The following is a 17,247-nucleotide window of genomic DNA, read 5'->3' on the forward strand; positions in this document are numbered from 1 at the left end:
TATATAATTGCATTGGCTCGTAACAGGGTGGTCTGAATGATGAACTTAAAAGAAATTATTTTATTTTTTATTCTCACAAATATCATTTTTCCCATTTATTACAATTTTGCAAATCGAGTTATTACGATCTTTATAAAGCATGTTTAACAATCGTGAATGATATACACAACATTAATTTTGATGTACTATATAAATGTATATAGGAACCATTGGTTATAATATATGGTGTTATCATTTTTAATATACTTACATAATAGTTTGATTACAAAGAGTAAATGGGAAAGATTGATATCGGTGTATGCTAAAACAGCTGGTTTCTATGTACGCTATTATGATGACAGAAGAAATTTGTTACTATGTAACACTAAAAAAAAGGTGAAAATACCTGTTCTAGAATGAAACTAGACATGCAAACCTTTTATTGGGCTATAATGATAAGCACGCGGGCCTTATGAAGCACCTTATCGCATTCCACCCCTGGACTTCAATAGCCCCCATTACCCCGTTGAGACAAAATAAAACTGCGCTGTTTTTATATTACCCCTTCGCTACCTTAAAATTCAAACAACGGCTGCACAACTTAGTAAAAGGTTTGTGACAAATCGCAAGATGATTTCTCAGATTTTCAATCATTTTTTTCAACCAATATGCATCACAAATGTTACGATACGTTGTCCCACTATGGCACTGGGAATGTCTTTTCTCCCTTTTTTCGTAGATGGTGGAAGCTGCAGCCACATCCGTGCTGGGTACGATCAGTCGGGGACACCTCGAATGCCCGATTTGTTGCTGTCGTTTCACCGATCCCAAGATACTGGATTGTCTGCATAGTTTCTGCCTGAATTGTCTGAAAGAGTTCACCAGTAGACAACTACCCAAGGCACACGAGATTACTTGCCCAGTTTGCAGGCGGGTAACTGCGGTACCAGACACCAGATTGCAGGGTCTACCCAACTGCTTTTTCCTGAGTGCCCTCGTCGATGAATTCAACAAGCAGGAGCGGTTGCTGGGAGATGCACCAGCGGATATTCGTACATGTGAGGAATGTGACGAGGGCTTAGAAGCCGTCTCAAGGTGCTTGGACTGCTGTAAAATTATCTGCACTAAGTGCCTCGAAGCCCACGAACGCATGAAATCCACGAGACACCATCGGATCGTTAGAAAAGAACAGAACAGATTTGATGTAACCCCGATCGAACCTCGAAAGAAAGATACTCCGCAATGTAACCAGCACACTAACCAGGATCTATGTTTTTACTGCGAGACATGCCAGGCATTGGCGTGCGGGAAATGTGCTGAGTTAGATCATCGAACAGCGGAACATGAATATAGAGAAGTCGCTGATGCCATTCAATCATACCGCCAGGATGTCGGCGAGATTCTGCAGAGGTTCGAACAGAGCAGAGAGGAATTCAAAGTCGCCGATGATTCACTGACGCATGCAAAAAACCGGGTCAGAATCATGGTCGCCCGGGCTTGTAAAGACATTGCCGCCAAAGAAGAAGAAGAGATTGCAAAGATCAGAAACAAGTCTCGGCTACTTAGAAACAAAGTAACACTAATCGGTGAGACACGAGTTAGGAAATTCGAGGAAGTCCAGAAAAGCAGCCGTGACAAGATGGAGCGGGCCGAACAAATCGTAGCGACAGTCAACGACTTGATGCAGCAAGCTGACGACTTCGAGCTTTTGAATCTCAAACCGAAGGTGATGAATAACTTAGAGTTCCAGGATGAACTCGAATTTGAGCAGGCACAGCATGAGCTCTCATTCATCGGGGTCAAATGTCAAGATGTCGTAGCAGATACAGACCTCGGTGAAGTACTTCAGGAAGAAAAGTGGCAGTTGAAAGTAGAGTTTGGTGATACGGGGCCAGAAGATGGGAAATTGGAGTTTGCTGCAGGCGTCGCATGTCTAAGCAATGGTGACATAGCCGTAACCGACTTATGGAAACAGCAGTTGATGGTGTTTACTTCTACTGGGGAGTATAAAGAAAGTATTGGTGGGGAGCTTTTGAATGACCCCGGATTAGTTGCTGTGACCGTTGGTGGTCTTCTTCTTGTCGAAGATGAAAAGTATGTAAAGGTGTTGGACTCCGGTCTATTATACATTAGCCAGTTCGAAGCATTACCGGACGATGCAGTCGATGAGGATGGCTATACTGGTATCGCTGTGGACAAGGAGAATCGCATAGCAGTGGCAGACCCCGTCAGAAAGATGATTTCTTTGCACCGTCTGGATGGGTCCTTAATTAGAACCATTCCAAATGACATGGTCAGTGGTGGCTTGGCTATCGGGATCAGGGAACGCTTGATTTTTACAAACGTCTTTGAGAGTAAGTTGATTTGCATTACCTATACGGGAGATGAGGTGTTCAGTGTCGATACTTCACTTGACGGGGAACCTGTAAGACCCGGGCAAGTGTGCTGCGATGATGCTGGGGACATCTATGTTGCCGTTGGTATCGGGAAAGGTCAAAGCAGTGATTCCGATAAAGGCAGTGAAAGCGACGAAGCCGATGACGGCAGTGAAGGCGATGAAGGCAGTGGAGGATTTGATAGCTGTGAAGTGCACCATTATTCACCTGCGGGAGTCTTCATTGGGCGGGTGGCTCGCGGACTTCACAATCCCTTCAGCCTGACATTCACTCAAAGCGGAGACCTCGTAGTGGCTGATAGGAACTCCGTCAAGATCTTTCAGCGAGTGTGAGACAGATAGAGGCTGTACAACAACCCGTCTTAAGTGACAACACCCACATGCTTCGGTCCGTTTGGCCTGATGTTCCCAGGGATTGGTCCACACGTATTAAATATTGAACGGTTCGTGTGATTCCTTTGGGCGCAAACTATCCGACACAGAAACTCATACTATTTTAATAACACCACTCATTTAGCATACCAGCACAAAATGATCAGAGTTCTTCCCAAATCACTGAGAATTTCTTGAATGTGAATGCAGCCCTACGTAAGGCAACAAGTTGACCATATGATTCATATTCCTTGATAACGCGCAAACCATGATCTGCTTGGTGCGGTACAGGGAAACATGGGCGAAAGAAAACTGTCCCTGAAAAACGACGCATTGGACTCAATACGAAAAATCATTCAGTCTTTATATCGGGGTTTAGATTTCAAATCCCTACTGAAAAGTAAACGTGACCCTTTTCAGGCATGGTTTGGCTAGGACTCACCTGCGCATGGCGCCTACTTCCAGCAGTCCACAAATACAACACTTTCTCCGATGCAGGAGACAAGAGCGTAGACTGAGCCTGCGCACTCCCTCGACATGATCCGCTTTCCCAGACCACGTGACTCTGAGTAAGGGCTTCAATTGGACCACTCGGACCATTTGTAGTGTAACAAGAAAGTTGTGTTATTTTGGTGATATATTCATTGATATATCTTCGGCACGTGCCTTTTTTTTTGGAGGGGGGCAAGGGTGAAATTTGGCTCGGGTTTGTTGTATTTTTTATTGCGACATGTTCAAAATAACAGTGTTGTAGTACTCGTACTCGGTACTCGTACTCGAGTACTACTCGAGTACTTTTAGACCTAATCTTTCATGTCTGTATCTTAGCTGTGTGGCATTTCCTTGGAAAATACATTGATATGAGACTGCTGTTTCAGATTAAAAAACAAATTAATTTCAAATGATTGAAATGTGCTGACAAAGACCAAGTGATTACCAGTACACGAAGCCGCATTTGGAAAAACAAATACTCGTACTCGTACTCGGAATACAAGTACTCGTACTCGTACTCAGAAGTACAAGTACTCGTACTCGTTCTCGTACTCGGACGTTCAAGTATTCGTACTCATACTCGTTCTCGGCAACCTAGGTACTCGGCAGTACTCGGTACTCGGAAAAAAGTACTCGACTACAACACTGCAAAATAACTGACTAAATAATCTCACTTTTGTTTTAATGTTTTTGGTTTTTCGATTTTAGTTCTTTTTCCAAATTTCATCATCAGTGTAAATACTCTGAGCACCTTCATCTTTAATAATCAAACCGTCTTCATAGTTAAATTTTGCATGTGCATTGCCAGTTGACGTCTTGTGATATCAGTTCAAAGTTTTAGTCCATTGGTATTGGCAATGGTAAGCACTTTAAGATACAGACACCGCATGTAAAAAAAAATGATTTAACAAGACAAAAGTCTTAATTGCACTCATCTGAATACAATGCAAAGTCGACTGATTTCTAATCAAATTTAACGAAAATCTTCAGAGTGTATAGACTTTAAAAAATGTTGTAAACATGCTGTCATCTAAAATGCGATTCTTCGTTTCATGTAAGTAAAGAAAATGTGTAGACTGAATCACAATGTTGTAAGATATCAATAATTTACCTTACTCTTGCTTAATTTTATTTTTGAACAGAACACGCTTGTAGTCATTAAAATTCACAAAAATCTTTTCTTAGTTAAGTGTGGCGTTATCCCAGGCTTAGTCAAATTTTAAAAGTGTTAGGCAGGAAATTTAAATATGTTGAAAATGTTCTGTAGACTATAATTTTCCATGCATCAGACCAAAAAATCGCATTTCTCTTTTACTTTAATAAATACTATCTCATGATGCTGATCAGTGTAAATTGCAAGTATTTGTTCAGTTGTTTACGTTATTAAAACGAATAGTAGATTATTGCATAAGGTACTGAATTTCCGTCTGTTGTCGTGATGAAGTTCACGCATGGAGCCGTGTTATAAACGCATGATGCGTAAACGCTCAAAACGCTGGTTAATTTTGGTTGGTTGAAAAAGTTGATAAGAATTGTTACCCACATAGTGTAAAATTTTCCAAATAACCGACATGGGTAAAATGACTAATTTCAATGAACTGTTTTTACCAGGTGAGCAGCCCAACAGTTGGTTAACATGAATACCCAACAGAATGGGCAAAATGTGCCGAACGTTTGGTAAACATTTGGGAAAAATGTGAAAATCTTGCACAGTGTTAATTAAAATTTAACAAACTTTTTTCAACCAACCAAATTTTAACCAGCGTTTTAAAGGTGTAATTAAGCATTGGATTTTTTTTCCTTTTGCTCTGTTAACCTGCATGAACGGAGGGCTCACAATGAACATTCTTCCAGACAGAAAGATTTAACAAAAGACAATCACTACCAATCACGTTTTCGCATCAGTTTATCCTGAACATCCCTGAAAAAAACTGTTTATAATTTTTTGTCTGTTTCCTTTAATGCATTAGTTGGTTATGTACATGCTTGCAAAAACAACTTTAAAAAAAGACTTTGGATACAATACCGTAACATTGTAATTTGATATAATTGTAATCAGGTCCCAACCATGACTAATTTGATCAGATAGAACATGGGGCCTCCACGCGACGCCTCTGGCCTTACTTTCAATGGCGGCGCTGTTCAAATCCGACGATTATTAACACTATATTACAGAATACTGTAAAACACACCGTAACCAAGCTGCCTCCTTCCGTATTTTGTGCACGGGCGGATAGTATTACCAGTTTAAGTATTTTGGGTGTCAGAGCATTTGGGGGGGGGGGGGGAGGGGGTTCATTATTTCCAACTAATCTCTATGCCAAAAAAAATTGACAGAGCTTGGGGTTTGACTCCCGAAACCCCCTGGATCCGCGCCTGATAACTACACAACCACTCGAGCAAAAGTCCAGCGGAAAGACACTCTTTGTCACTCTTCTTGTCTTTATGGTTAACCAACAACGCCCCGGCTGATTGCAGGTTTCACTATGAGCCATGTTAACAGACTGTAACTCTCTCTCTGAGCATGCAGCCCGCGAGGAAAAAAAATAATGACTTTTCAAATTGGTTGTCATAGTAGTAATAAAATACCCCAACATGTTTAACAACTTCAGCCACGATGAAAGTAAGGACAATTCACCACCATTTTGTCGATGGGCCCAATTAAGCTTTCCACAGACTATTAAGGCGATGACATTTCCTCCCACTGCAGTTTGTGTTTGCAAAAAAATAGCAATTAACGACAACGAAATTTTGCATACCTTGGTTAAAGAAATATAATCAAGAAATAAATAAATCGACAAATAAACGACAATTCGCAACAGCTTTTAATGCTTAACGAATCTACTCAAGTTTCAATATAACCAAATCGAATCATTGTCGAACATTTAACGATGACGCTAAAAAATATCAGCAAAAACATTCCTCTACTTATACCTATTAAACCGCTAGCGAGCCTTTAAAATTCTTCTTCCAACAAGTCGCATTTTACAAGCTGAGCTAAAAGGCCTATTATCATTGTTAAATGTAGGTATGCATTTGGACAAAATTGACAATTTCTGGTAGTATCCCATACATTCAGTTTCGCAAAGGCATACTTTTTAGCCTTGAAATGGGCATATGAAGGGTTGTATAGCATTTAGCTCCACTAGTACACTTGATATTAACCGGTGCCATCATTTTATAGTACACTCCAATGGTAATGCAATATATGAAACTGTATCAAACCGAGAGCAGATGAGATTTGAAGGTTTGCATGGTGAAGGGTAATAATAATGTGGGAAATTAGCGAAAATCATTGGGGCGCTCCATACTTCTTCAGCCCAACGAAATGTATACATTTGCCACAAAATGTATACATTCGGGACGCGCACGCAAAAGAAACCAGGTACCACGTTAGCGAGTTCAACTAACGGCAGACCGTATTGTAGGCCTTTTCTCATTGTCGGGCTACATCATTGCACGTTTTCAAGCATTTTGATGTGCCTAGATCACTGGTTTTGATCTGAGCTGTGCTGTAATCCAATCAAGATATATCCTTGTTTGAACCTGATACTTGGGTACGTATCTGTACTACATTATTTTAGAAATCTAATTATTAAAATGGAAACTTTAATTAATACAAAATTGTGTAATATGCCAAAGCTCGTTAAGTTGTTTACTAATTGTAATTTCAGGGTTCTAAATTTTACTGCATCGTCACTGAGCCTAAAACACCTTTTTGTGAGGTCCCTGCAGTGCAAAATAAAGAAAGAAGAGATTCTGAAGTGTGTTGTCATCCGTGTTTTAATAAACCGGCGAAGCCCGCCGACGAGGCGACCCTAGATATGTGGCTTCACCGCTACAATAAGCTAAGTTGTTGCGGTAGCAACATGTGGTAAACATTGGTGTGAGTATGTGTGGTTCTCCGGTCATTTTCAGAACCCTACAAACTCACAAAATAGATTTTGCCACATGGTGCTACCACAACAACTTTACCGAGAGTGCCTGTGTAGGTTTTGAGAGTATTGTCTGTAACTGTCAAAATCGCAAGAGGGCGCGATATCAATGTGGGTAGAATAAAAACATCAGTGTCATTTCCAACTAACAAGCCAGGCGGTGCTCTGTGAAGTAAAAGAGCCAAGACGGAAAGTTTATCATTGTTCATATTTGCGTTCAATGTGTGGTTGGGTATAATGCCAAGTGCCAATGCAATCATTATAGGGGCCTAATTTACATTATCAATTGTGTCAACAAGCGTTGAAGTCAAGTGGTTTGGTTGGTAAAGAACTGTTGCAATATCGCAGTGATCTGAAGACTTTGTCCCCAGACGGCGTGATACACCCAACGGATATTAAACTTTAACACCAAAATTGAATCTTACAACAGTTGCATTCAATCATATTCTGGAAGATATTTTTGTTAAAGCCGAGGCTACGTTAAAGAAACCAACAAGTCCAATACTCCAAGATTCAAACAATAGTAATACATATGACTTAAATACAAAAGCTTCTTTTTATTGTCAGATTGAGTGACATTGCTGGTCGTTTTGTGCCAGGCGTTGAGAGGTACCGTTGCAAAGGTAACAGAACTTCTAGACACGAACACACCGCATTATCTACATGTATGTGACTTTGATCCTCTCGATACGCATTGTGCTACAAAAATAGCTGTTGGTTTTTCCTGACATTAGGAAATTGGAGTAGTATATTACACAGTGAATAAGAATCAATTCCACTCAATATTCGGATGTCTGCATTCCCTCACAGCGATAGTTCTCTTCTTCAATTGTTACCCTTTGCAAGAAATTGAAAGTTCATATACAAGGTAGGTGTCATAGTATATAGACAAGTACAATATGTGGGTATAAATTTCAACCCTATACATTCATAAAGTAAATGCGATTGCTAACATGCCTGGTGAACTTTGGAATTGCATGTTAAAATAAATGTTTACAGACAAATTCAACAGCTGTACTGGCTAATACAACTAGCTCAAACATAGGGGCAGAGATTGAATGAACCTAGGTTACCTACAGTACAGACTTATTTGCATGTGTTCATTGGCGATCAACTGGGTGGTCTGTAGTAGATACTGAATCATGAACTGTTTTCATTCTCACTCATATCACGGCGCAAACATAATAGTTTGATTACAAAGGGTGAATGGGAAAGATTGATATCGGTGTATGCTGAAACAATCGGTTTCTATAAACGCGTATAATGACGGACGCTATTTGTCAGTAAGTAACATTGAAACTAGATATGCAAACATTGTATTCGTTTTGAGTACGCGGGCCTCATGAACAACCAATTATCGCATCCCACCCCTGGACTTCAGTAGCCCAGAAAACCCCGTTGAGACACCAAAAATAGACGTGCACAGCTACAATGGAGTATATTACCCCTTCGCCACATTGAAATCAGAATCACGTCAGCGCAACTCAGTACAAGGTTTGTGATCAAGTGCAAGTTGATTTCTCAGATTTTCTATCATTTTTTTTCATCGAACCAATATGCATCGGAATTGTTACGATACGTTATTACACTATGGTGCTGGGTATGTCTTTTCACTCTTTTTGTCGTAGATGGCGGAAGCTGCAGCCAAATCAGTGCTTGGTACGATCAGTCGGGGACACCTCGAATGCCCGATTTGTTGCTGTCGTTTCACCGATCCCAAGATGCTGGACTGTCTGCATAGTTTCTGCCTGAATTGTCTGAAAGAGTTCACCAGGAGACAACTACCCAAGGCACACGAGATTACTTGCCCAGTTTGCAGGCGGATAACTGCGGTACCAGACACCGGAATGCAGGGGCTACCCAACTGCTTTTTCCTGAGTTCCCTCGTCGATGAATTCAACAAGCAGGAGCGGTTGCTGGGAGACGCGCCAGCGAATGCTCCAACGTGTGAGGAATGTGACGAGGGCTTAGAAGCCGTCTCAAGGTGTTTAGACTGCTGCAAATTTATCTGCAAAAAATGCCTCAAGGCCCACGAGCGCATGAAATCTATGAGACACCATCGGATCATTGGAAAAGAAGAACACAAATTCGCTGAAGCCTTGATCGGTCCTCGAAAGAAAGACAATTTGAAATGTAACAAACACCATAACCAGGATATATGTCTTTACTGCGAGACATGCAAGACTTTGGCGTGTGCGGCATGTGCTGCATTAGATCATCGAGGAGCGGAGCATGAATACAGAGAGGTCGCAGATGCCATACGATCGTATCGTCAGAATGTCGGAGAAATTCTGCAAAGGTTCGAGCAGAGCAAAGAGGAATTCAAGGTCGCCGACGATTCACTATCACATTCAAGGAACAGGTTGAGAATCAAAGTCGCCCGGGCTTGTAAAGACATTACCACCAAAGAAGAAGAAGAGATCTCAAAGATCAGAAACAAATCTCGCCTTTTGAGGGACAAAGTAACCCAAATCGGAGAAGCACGAGATAGGACGTTCGGAGAAGTCCAGAAAAGCAATCGTGACAAGATGGAGCGGGCTGAGCAAATCGTAGCGACAGTCAACGACTTGATGCAGCAAGCTGACGACTTTGAGCTTTTGGACCTCAAACCCAAGGTGATGCACAACTTACAGTTCCAGAGTGAACTCGAATTTGAGCAGGCACAGCATGATCTCTCATTCATTGGGGTCAAATGTCAAGATGTCGTGGCAGATACAGACATCGGTGAAGTACTTCAGGAAGAAAACTGGCAGTTGAAAGTAGAGTTTGGTGAGACGGGGCCAGAAGATGGGAAATTGGAGTGTCCTGCAGGCGTCGCGTGTCTAACCAATGGTGACATAGCCGTAACCGACATGGAGAAATGGAAGTTGATGGTTTTTACTTCCACTGGGGAGTATAAAAAAAATGTTGGTGGGGAGCAGTTGAATTACCCTGGATTTGTTGCTGTGACCACTGGTGGTCTTCTTCTTGTCGCAGATAAAAAATATGTAAAGGTGTTGGACTCCAGTCTATCGGTCATTAGACAGTTCGCAACATCACCGGACGATGCAGACGATAAGACTGATTTATCTGGTATCACTGTGGACAAGGAGAATCGGATAGCAGTGGCAGACTCAAAGAGAACAATTATTTCTTTGCACCATTTGGATGGGTCCTTAATTAGAACCATTCCAAATGACATGGTCGCTGGTGGTTTGGCCATCGGGATTGGGGAACGCTTGATCTTCACAAACATCAACGAGAGTAAGTTGATTTGCATTACCTATACGGGAGATGAGGTGTTCAATGTCGATACTCTACTTGGCGGGGAACCTGTATGGCCCTTTGGCGTGTGCTGCGATGATGCTGGGGACATCTATGTTAGCGTTGGTATCAGAGAAGGTGAAAGCAGTGAAGACTGTGAAGGCAGTGCAGGCAGTGCAGGAAGTGAAGGCAGTAAAGGCAATGACGGCAGTGAAGACGGTAAAGGCGATGACGGCAGGGAAGGCAGTGAGGGCAGTGAAGGCAATGACGACAGTGAAGGCGATGACGGCAGTGAGGGCAGTGAAGGCAATGACGACAGTGACGGCGATGACGGCAGTGAAGGCGATGACGGTAGTGAAGGCGATGACGGCAGTGAAGGCGTTGAAGAATTTGATAGCTGTGAAGTGCACCATTATTCACCAGAGGGAGTCTTCATTGGGCGTGTAGCTAGCGGACTTAACGGGCCCTTCAGCCTGACATTCACTCCAAGCGGAGACCTCGTGGTGGCTGATGGGGTCTCCGTCAAGATCTTCCAGCGGGTGTGAGCCAGATAGTCTGTACAACAACCCGTCTTAAGTGACAGCACACACATTTATCGGTCCGTATTGGCCCGATGTTCGCATTGATTAGTCCACACGTATTAACTATTGAACGGTTCGTTTGATTCCTATGGGCGCAAAATATCCAACACAGATACTCATTCTATTTAAATAACACTACTCCTCTAGCATACGAGTAGAAATGATCAGAGTTGTTCCCAAATCATTGAGAATTTCTGGAATTTGTATGCAACCTTACGTAAGGTACCAAGCTGACCACATGATTCTCATTCTTTGTTACGTGCAAACCAAGTTTTATATGTCTGATGCGGTAGTGGGAAAAACATTGGACGAAAGAAAACTGTCTCGCAAAAATGACGCATTGGACTCGATACGAGATATCATAATCTTTAAAAAGCGAATGAGTATTACTAAAACATAGGGGAAAAGAATTTGAAAACAGCCTCACATTTTTAAGAGTGAAAACAGTGTCGCGCATGTAATGCATGGACGGTTTGGGGCGTTCGTGGGCGCGGACATCCGGGAATGTTGGCTTATCTAGCTCCCAGACCTATGTTCATGAAACTCGATGGTTCTTGAGTCTGGAGTGCTGAATGGTAACACATAGCAGCCGATGAAAACTGGTGTACACATTAAAATATGTTGTTTTTACAAAGGCCATTTTCGTTGGGGTTTTTTTGAGGAAATAAATGTAGCAAACATTATTGCAAATTAGGATTTGTGCACGTTAATCTTAGGAAGCGCGCCACTAGGGGTGAACTTTCAGGCTTTATTTCAGGGTTTGGATTTCGAATTCCTAGTGAAAAGTAAACGTGACCCTTTTTAGGCATTGCTTGGCTAGAACTCACCTGTGCTTGGCGCCTATACTTCCAACATTTCCCTAATGCAACACTTTCTACGATGAAGGAGTCAGGGGTGTAGACTGAGCCAGACCACGTGACTGTGTGTAAGGGCTCCAATTGGACCGTTCGGACCATTTGCAGTGTAACAAGACGTTTGGGTCATTTTTGGTGACGATATTCATTTAAATATCTTCGGCACGTGCCTTTTGGGGGGGGCAAGGGTGAAATTTGGCTTGGGATGTTGTCTTTTTTTATTGCGACATTTGTTCAAAAAGAAATGACTAAATGTTCTGACTTTTTGTTTTATTGTTTTTGGTTTTTCGATTTCAGATTCTTTTCCCTTTCAATGTAAATACATTTAAGAGCTTCATCTAAATCAAACTGTCATCATAGTAAAAAATACATGTACATTGCCAGTTGACGATTTTTCATATCAATTCAACGTTTTAGACCATTGGTATTTGGCAACCGTAGGCACTTTAAGATACAGACACCACATGTAAAAAAAAGGTGATTTAACAAGAAGCAGTCTTGCTTGCACTCAGCTGAATACAATGCAAGGTCGACTGATTTCTGATCAAATTTAACTAGAATATTTACAGAGTGTATAGACTTTGAAAATGATGTAACCATGATGTCATCTTAAATGTGAATCTTCGTTTCGTGTAAGTAATGAAAATGTGTAGAATCACAATGTTGTAAGATATCAATAATATACATTACTTTTGCTAATTTTTTTATTTGAATTGAACACCATTATAGTTATTTAAATTCACAAAAATCTTCGTTTTTAAGTGTGAAGTTATCACATGCTATTAAGTAAAATTTCGAAAGTGTTTAAGGTAGGAAATTTGAATATGGGGAATATGTTCTGTAGACTTTGATTTTCCCAAGCATAGGTATAAGAAAAACATGGCTTTTCTCTTTTATTTTAGATAGTGTATCATGATGCTGGTGTCAATTGCAAGTGTTTTTTCAGTTGTTTACGTTATTAAAATTGATGATAGAGCATTTGTATAATATAGCATTTGGAACACATTCCCTTTTGATGTGTTATAGGTAGGAAATTTAAATATGGGAAATATGTTCTGTAGACTTTGATTTTCCCATGCATCAGTATTAAAACAATATGGCTTTTCTCTCTTTTTTTTAGATAATATCTCATGATGCTGATGTAAATTGCAAGTGTGTTTTCAGTTGTTTACGTTATTAAAACTGATGGTAGAGCAATTGTATAATATAGCTTTTGGAACACTTTCCCTTTTGATGTGTTATAGGTAGGAAATTTGAATATGGGAAATATGTTCTGTAGACTTTGATTTTCCCATGCATACGTATTGAAAAAATATGGCTTTTCTCTTTTTTTTTAGATAATATCTCATGATGCTGATGTAAATTGCAAGTGTATTTCAGTTGTTTACGTTATTAAAACTGATGGTAGAGCAATTGTATAATATAGCATTTGGAACACTTTCCCTTTTGATGTGTTATAGGTAGAATATTTGAATATGGGAAATATGTTCTGTAGACTTTGATTTTCCCATGCATAAGTATTAAAAAAATATGGCTTTTCACTTTTCTTTTAGATAATATCTCATGATGCTGATGTAAATTGCAAGTGTGTTTTCAATTGTTTACGTTATTAAAACCGAGTGTAGAGCAATTGTATAATATAGCATTTGGAACACTTTCCCTTTTGATGTGTTATAGGTAGGAAATTTGAATATGGGAAATATGTTCTGTAGACTTTGATTTTCCCATGCATAAGTATTTAAAAAAATGGCTTTTCTCTTTTCTTTTAGATAATATCTCATGATGCTGATGTAAATTGCAAGTGTGTTTTCAGTTGTTTACGTTATTAAAACTGAGTGTAGAGCAATTGTATAATATAGCATTTGGAACACTTTCCCTTTCGATGTGTTATAGGTAGGAAATTTGAATATGGGAAATATGTTCTGTAGACTTTGATTTTCCCATGCATAAGTATTAAAACACTATGGCTTTTCTCTCTTTTTTTAGATAATATCTCATGATGCTGATGTAAATTGCAAGTGTGTTTTCAGTTGTTTACGTTATTAAAACTGATGGTAGAGCAATTGTATAATATAGCTTTTGGAACACTTTCCCTTTTGATGTGTTATAGGTAGGAAATTTGAATATGGGAAATATGTTCTGTAGACTTTGATTTTCCCATGCATACGTATTGAAAAAATATGGCTTTTCTCTTTTTTTTTTAGATAATATCTCATGATGCTGATGTAAATTGCAAGTGTATTTCAGTTGTTTACGTTATTAAAACTGATGGTAGAGCAATTGTATAATATAGCATTTGGAACACTTTCCCTTTCGATGTGTTATAGGTAGGAAATTTGAATATGGGAAATATGTTCTGTAGACTTTGATTTTCCCATGCATAAGTATTTAAAAAAAAATGGCTTTTCTCTTTTCTTTTAGATAATATCTCATGATGCTGATGTAAATTGCAAGTGTGTTTTCAGTTGTTTACGTTATTAAAACTGAGTGTAGAGCAATTGTATAATATAGCATTTGGAACACTTTCCCTTTCGATGTGTTATAGGTAGGAAATTTGAATATGGGAAATATGTTCTGTAGACTTTGATTTTCCCATGCATAAGTATTAAAAAAAATATGGCTTTTCACTTTTCTTTTAGATAATATCTCATGATGCTGATGTAAATTGCAAGTGTGTTTTCAATTGTTTACGTTATTAAAACCGAGTGTAGAGCAATTGTATAATATAGCATTTGGAACACTTTCCCTTTTGATGTGTTATAGGTAGGAAATTTGAATATTGGAAATATGTTTCGAGGCTTTGATTTTCCCATGCATAAGTATTAAAAAAATATGGCTTTTCACTTTTCTTTTAGATAATATCTTATGATGCTGATGTAATTGCAAGGATATTTTCAGTTATTTACGGAATTAAAACTAATGGTAGAGCAATTGTATAATGTACTGAATGTTTGTGTTTTTTATCTTAAGTTCGCGCACGGAGCCGTGTTTTCAACGCATGATTCGTATAATCAAGCATTTGTAACCCTTTCCCCTTTTGCTGTGTTAACTTGCATGAATGGAGGGCTCACAATGAACGCTCATCCAGAGGAAAAGATTTAACAAAAGACAAATATTACCGATCACGTTTTCGCACCAGTCTTCTGTCCAGCCGCTGCTACAGTGTGTACTCGAGCATATAACCTCGTAAAAGTAAGGATAACTTTTCGAAAGAGGTGGGGTAGTAAATGATTAGTCTGGTCCCCCAACCTGACAATTTCCCCCGACGTCTACACGTCTAAATTGTAGGTCAGGCAGCCTCCGTGGCTAAAAATAAACATGACGACATTGACGGCCCTTTTTTAAAGCTCGACTTCGTTTCCGATTTCGCTTTATCGCATAAAGCTTTTAATGTTCCGATAATTTTTTTAAAAATAAATCACTTGCTTAATATATCATACAGTTATGATATACAATATAATACTTCTGTTAAAAAACATTGACTAATTTTAACCTGGAATCTTCAAAGTTGGACACCCAAACAGCACTGTTAGCAGGCGGAGCCGAATTGAGACCACGCCGCGTTTTGGAAAATGCCGGTAACGGTCGTCAAATTCAAACTAGTGCATGACGCAGCAAAAAGTTCGCCCCTCGTATACGATCCGAGTGCAAAATCGTCGTTGAATTTCAAGTTTTCTAAATAAAAACAATGGATATTAATTATCAACTAGTTTTTTTAAGTTTTTAATAAGCAATTAGCAGTTAATAAAACCTATATTATACTCGGAAATACTCGGACACTATCCGATTGTCGACGAAATGAATTCGGCAAACTTCGGACAGTTTCGGAAAAAGGAGGAATTCCTCCCGTTTTAGTCACGTGATGTAAATTGTAATACATTGTATTACCGGAGGCTACCTGACCTAAGATTCATCAGGAATAGTCGGAATCTTTTGGTCTGGGAACCAGACTAGTAAATGATAGGATCTCTATCTGCTGTCTTATTGCCAAAGAGTGAAAAATTCACTCTCAACTACCGACCAGTCGCTTAAGGGTAAAATTCAATTCCATCGAATAGATCGAGTTTTCACTCCAATTTTTACAAGATTGATTTTTTCAACGTCTGGAATCTATATTGTCACTCTTTGGAATTAAGGCAAAGCAAAGAATATCATGTTTAGCGTCCTGCCTTTTTGGAGGAGGAGGCCCTTTTTTTCCCTCCAAAATGGCCACTCGACCGGGTTATTTTTCAAGATGGCCGCCAGCTTTTTTTTAATGGCCACCACTTGGACTCGGGAAATGACATATTGCAGCTATGGGCTATAGATGCAACCGACAAAGAGGCCAAAATGAAGTCACTGTTTAAAATTTATATTTTTGGGGTAAAAAAAAAGAAGGGAGCTTCCAAAAAGGAAGCGCGCGGGGACGTCAAACATGTTTTTGCTTTTTTGGGCCTAATTGAGCAGTACTAGAAATTGTATTATACCTTTTCTGTAAAGTAATTAATTACAAATAAATTCCTCGCACCTTGAATTCGTATTGCAGACTGTTGTTTACGTTTATAAAACAACTAGAGCGATGTTATAAGCCAGCCCTACTGAATTATTTTTACTTTACTCTTTTATCCAGATTAAGTTCACGCATGATCAATCATTTTGAAGCCTTTTCCCTTTGTTTGTGTTAACCAGGATATATACCCACAATATATTTTCGCAGTAGTCTTCCGTCCAGCCGCTGCTGCTGTTTCATCGGAAATTATGATACTTAAATATTCTTTAAGCCCTCTTTTTCAACAACTACAAAAGATGGATGAGTCTTTTTGAAGATGTCTATGTTGTACAACCAATATACCACGATGCCTCTATAAAATGGGATCCACCCATAAGTCCAACGCCTCATAGGTCCGACGCCGCATAGGCCCGACACCTCATAGCTCCGACGCCTCAGAAGTCCGAAACAGCGTTTGTTCATTGTCGGACTCATGAGGCGTCGGACGTATGAGGCGTCGGATCATGAGGCGGAATTAATGCCTCATAGGTCCGACGCCTCATAAATCCGAAATTTTGGACTCATATGGCGTCGGACCTATGAGGCGGTGGACTTATGATACGGCCCCATTAAAATGATAAAACAATACTAATTACCTCATTTATCTTGAAATCTCTTTTTGTTTTATTACGAAATATGCACTGAAATATGATGTGATGCAGCGAAAATGGATCATGAAAGGGGGTAACACCCGACACCTCATAGCTCCGACGCCTCAGAAGTCCGAAACAGCGTTTGTTCATTGTCGGACTCATGAGGCGTCGGACGTATGAGGCGTCGGATCATGAGGCGGAATTAATGCCTCATAGGTCCGACGCCTCATAAATCCGAAATTTTGGACTCATATGGCGTCGGACCTATGAGGCGG

The 17,247-nt window shown here is 39.9% G+C and overlaps 2 protein-coding genes across 2 annotated transcripts; both read left to right on the plus strand.

Moving 5' to 3' along the window:
* Positions 1 to 700: 700 nt before the first annotated feature.
* LOC119725322 (E3 ubiquitin-protein ligase TRIM56-like) lies at positions 701 to 2,707 on the plus strand. Its single transcript, XM_038196704.1, has 2 exons — positions 701 to 2,459; positions 2,541 to 2,707. Exons 1-2 carry the CDS (start codon positions 719 to 721, stop codon positions 2,705 to 2,707), a joined length of 1,908 nt encoding a protein of 635 aa, XP_038052632.1. The 5' UTR covers positions 701 to 718.
* A 6,076-nt stretch (positions 2,708 to 8,783) lies between these two features.
* On the plus strand, positions 8,784 to 11,096 carry LOC119725323 (tripartite motif-containing protein 3-like). The gene is made up of 2 exons (XM_038196705.1): positions 8,784 to 10,542; positions 10,795 to 11,096. Exons 1-2 carry the CDS (start codon positions 8,802 to 8,804, stop codon positions 10,959 to 10,961), a joined length of 1,908 nt encoding a protein of 635 aa, XP_038052633.1. The 5' UTR covers positions 8,784 to 8,801; the 3' UTR covers positions 10,962 to 11,096.
* The last annotated feature ends 6,151 nt before the right edge of the window (positions 11,097 to 17,247 follow it).

This window comes from Patiria miniata, unplaced genomic scaffold (assembly GCF_015706575.1).
Source record: "Patiria miniata isolate m_02_andy unplaced genomic scaffold, ASM1570657v1 HiC_scaffold_19, whole genome shotgun sequence".
NCBI lineage: Eukaryota > Metazoa > Echinodermata > Asteroidea > Valvatida > Asterinidae > Patiria > Patiria miniata.